This window comes from Plasmodium gallinaceum (genome assembly GCF_900005855.1).
Source record: "Plasmodium gallinaceum strain 8A genome assembly, contig: PGAL8A_v1_21, whole genome shotgun sequence".
In the NCBI taxonomy this organism is placed as follows: domain Eukaryota; phylum Apicomplexa; class Aconoidasida; order Haemosporida; family Plasmodiidae; genus Plasmodium; species Plasmodium gallinaceum.
Genome location: NW_021628323.1, coordinates 391,027 through 395,551, shown reverse-complemented (window position 1 = coordinate 395,551; position 4,525 = coordinate 391,027). Strand labels below are relative to the sequence as shown.

The 4,525-nt window shown below is 16.2% G+C and overlaps 1 protein-coding gene across 1 annotated transcript; it reads right to left on the bottom strand.

Moving 5' to 3' along the window:
* Positions 1-690: 690 nt before the first annotated feature.
* PGAL8A_00031100 (conserved Plasmodium protein, unknown function) lies at positions 691-4,057 on the bottom strand (the record flags this gene model as incomplete). The annotated part of the gene is made up of 7 exons (XM_028674308.1): positions 691-750; positions 858-988; positions 1,133-1,327; positions 1,442-1,667; positions 1,735-2,147; positions 2,362-3,783; positions 3,946-4,057. The coding sequence occupies 7 exons, from the start codon at positions 4,055-4,057 to the stop codon at positions 691-693; spliced, it is 2,559 nt and encodes an 852-aa protein (XP_028530675.1).
* Positions 4,058-4,525: the final 468 nt, after the last annotated feature.

Below are 4,525 nucleotides of genomic sequence, written 5' to 3'. Positions count from 1 at the left end.
AAAAAATTTTTTTTTTTTTTTTTTTTTTTCTTTTTTCTTTTTTTTTTTCAATTCAACATTCAATGTTTTTTTAATGTTGTGGAAAATTATAAAAATAAAAATTTTATTACTTATGATTTTAGTATTTTATTAAGTAGGAATTATATAAAGGAAATTTATATAAATATATTTTTTTTTAAATGTATTGGATTATATATAAGGAAAAATTATATAATTTATTTTTAAAATAAATTGTTTAAAAAATGAAGGAAATAACAAGGATAATAACTACATTTTTTCCAAAAATTCTTTTTTTTATATTAAAAAGAAATTTATTTAAAAGACATAAAATTTTCAATTTTTTTTTTTTTTTTTTAAATGATACTTTATATTTTATTAGAAGTTTCTACTTAAAAAACACATCTTTCTATATCATGTATTTAATATGCTTTTTCAAAAGATTAGAAAAAAAAAAAAAAAAAATTTTATATATAAAATAAGACAAATTATAAATGGTAATAAGTTATATTTATTGTATAAATTTTAAAAAATAGATTTAAAAATATAAGAAAAAAAAAAATTATTAGTATTACTATCAAAAATAAAAAATAGTTTTGCTAAATTTAAATTTGTTAGAATAAAATATTAATACATGTGTTAGCTTTTAATAAATATATATTTTTATTATCACATTATATATATACTATTATTTTATAAAGAAACTTCATTTTCTTTAATCTTTAAGACTTCATTTAAAATATTAATTGTTATCTACATAAATATATATATATATATATATATATATATATATATATATATATATATATATTTATATATATATATAAAGAAACATATAAATATATATATTTTCTTATTACTTGATAGAAAAACTTTAATAAAATTATTCCGTATGTTGTGATATTTTCCATTTCAGGTGGATAACTTTTATTATTTAACGATAATTTATTTATTAAATGATTTATCTCTTGTAACTTGTATATTTCTTTTTCTTCAAAATGATTAAAAAGATTTAGCATTTGAAAAGAAAAATATTAAATAAATTATAAATATTATATAAATGTTTTGCCTTAATGTTATATAAATTTTTCATTTTATATAAGAATATTATAAATTATTTTTTTTAATAACCAACCTTGAAAAAATGTAACAGGATTAAATGAAATTAGTTTATCTATAAATTGTTGATCTATGTATAAGATTAATTTTCTCCACTCATAATCCAGTATATTTTTTGAAAATATAAAATCAGAATAATCATATTCTAATATTATATAGGAACCAAACAAAGCCAATAAAAATGTTTTGTTGCATTCAATCTTTATTTTTCCTAAAGTAAAAAATATATTTTTTTATAACATTTTTTGTTTATACATTTTTATTTTATTTTGTTAAATTTAATTGTAAGTATAAAAATTATTATTATTTCTTTAATTTGTTATACTAATATCAAAAATTTTTTCCTGGTATTTTAAAATTTTTTTTTGTATCCATTGAAACAAGGATACATATTTAATTAAATTATTTGATTTGCTAAAATAATAATGATCTACTAAATTATTTTTAAATTTATTTATAATATTTTCTGAAATATTGTCTTCCATTTTGTTACATAACTTTTCAATCAAAATTTTTTCTTCTCCATATTCGCATTTAATCATATAATCAACCTATGTATATAAAAAAGAAAATTTTATTTTACCTTAATAAAAAATTTGTTTAGATATATTTTCTAACTTGTTCTTCAATGCATTTTTTTTCTGATAAAAAAATTCGTGTAATTAAAAAATAGGAAAAATTTATAAGATTATTAATCTGATTTTTGTTTATTTTATTTATGCTTCCTCTGTTATCTAAGCATAAACAAAATTCTACTTTCTTTCCATTTTTAAAATCAAATTTTGGTCTTATGAACTTTTTTTTTTCTTCTGTTTTTTTTTCTTCTGTTTTTTTTTCTTCTATTTTTATTTCTTCTATTTTTATTTCTTCTGTTTTTATTTCTTCTGTTTTTATTTCTTCTGTTTTTATTTCTTCTATTTTTATTTCTTCATTCAGTTTTTCATCTTTTTCTTCTGTATCTTTTTGGTTTTCTTTGTCTAAAATATCATCGTTTTTACTCTTTAAATGGGGTTCATTATTTTTTTTTATATCTTTAATAAAATTGATGAAAAAAAAAAAAATAAAAAAAGACATAATTAAAATATAATTGAATAATATAAAAATTATATTATTTAAAATATATTAAACGATTGAAATTTTAATTTTTAAATTAAAATATTTTATTACGTGAAATTTTTATTTATATTTTTTATTATTCTAAAATTTTAAATATTTTTCTTTTATTTTTTTTACATATGAATATACCATTTATAAAATTTTCTTTACAATTCTGATCATCTATGTTTTTTGAATTAAAAAAAAGATATTTTTTAAAGGAATATAATTCGCTCAAAAAATGAAAATTATAGAATGTGTAAAAAATTATAGGAATGCATAAAAAATCTCCAGGTTTCATATAGGAATATAAAAATAATTCTGATTTTTCTAATATTTCATAAATATATATACACTTATATGTAAGATTCATGTTGAGAATTTTAAGTAGATAATTTTCAGAATTTTCTCTTTTATTTTCATATTCTATTTCCTTTTCTTTCTGTTTACCCGTTAATTCATCATTTTCATTTTTATTATCATCTTTATATATATCTTCATTATGTTTTTTATTAATTATATTTTCATTAGTTACATCATTTTCATTTTTATATTTATCTATATTTTCATTAGATTCGTCATTTTCGTCTTCATTTTCATCACTTTTTACATTTTCATCACTTTTGTCATTTTCATCACTTTTATCATTTTCATCACTTTTTACATTTTCATCACTTTTTTCATTTTCATCATTTTTGTCATTTTCATCACTTTTATCATTTTCATCACTTTTGTCATTTTCATCACTTTTTACATTTTCATCACTTTTTTCATTTTCATCACTTTTGTCATTTTCATCACTTTTATCATTTTCATCACTTTTATCTTTTTCATCACTTTTATCTTTTTCATCACTTTTATCATTTTCTTCACTTCTATCTTTTTCATCACTTTTTTCATTTCCTTCTATAATACTATTCTCAGAATGATGATCCTTCGAATCGTAATTTTCATAAACGCCTTCATCCTTTTTATTATTATCTCCATTTTTAACTTTTTTTTTTTTGGTCAATTTTTTGTCACATTGTATTCTATTTAAATAACTTTTATTTTCATATAAGGGGTTAATATTAGAAAATAAACTGCAATTTAAATTATCATAAACAAACTTTTCTTTTATGATATTTGGAAAAAGAAAATTTTTTTCAAAATAAAAGTTTTCTTCTTTTTGTTTTTCAATAGATAAAAATATATTTTTGATTTCTTTTTCATTCAGTAATACTTCATTTTTTATATCACAATTTTCACTGGAATAGATAAACTTTAGAATAGTTACATTTTTATTATTTTCTCTTATTTTGTATACTTTACCCATATAAACATTTTCTATATTAAAAACATTTTTAATTAAATTTAATAATATTGGAAAATTTTCGTATTCAATGTTCTCTTCATAACTAGCAAAATTATACAAGTCTTTTTCTAATTTTTTACTAAAATTTTTATTTATCTCTTCATGTATTTTAATATTATTTGAATGCAATTTCCTTATTAGAATTTTCTTTTTCTTTTTTTTCTGTTCATTAAAAGATGCAAAATTCTTTAGATATTTACTTATAAGAATTAACGGATCTTAAAGATTTTTTAAAAATACAAAAAAGGTAAAATAAAAAAACAATGTAAAAATTATAATGATTAGAAAATTAGTAGTGTAACAAAATATAAAAATAATTTTTTAAGAAAATCAAAACAATAGATGAAATAATCTAGGAAAATGTTATAAATTTTACTTACTATCTTTATCTGTTTTCATTGTTAACAATAACGATTTAGCTAAAGCATATCCAATATGTTTTTTTATGAATTCTAAATTTTCTTCATTTTGAGTTTTTACTTTATTTTCCATTTTGAAAATATATATGTTTTAGTTTTAGTTTAACTTTTATAGAGTTTTTTACTTGCGATTACTTTTCTATATTTGTATAAAATTATAAAGCTCTTCTTCAATTATATTCAAAAAGAATTCTATATTTACTTATTCTTTTTATTTTATTATGATTATTTTTAAAATTCTGTCCAATTTTTTATATTTTTTTATTTTAATCCTATTAAATTTATATTTTATATTAGTTTGAGTTTACAAATAAAAAAAACAAAAAAAAAAAAAAATGAAAATGAAATAAAATTATAAAATGTTTTTCTTTTATTTAAAATTATATTATTCTGATTAATATTAGGAAATTCTTTTTAATTTTTTTTTTTTTTTTTCATTCAATTTTATAAGTTCAATATTTTTTTACTACTATTTTTTGTCTTATATTTGTGAAACCTATTTTAAAAAAAAAAAAAAAAAAAAAAAAAATTTGAAAAAAAA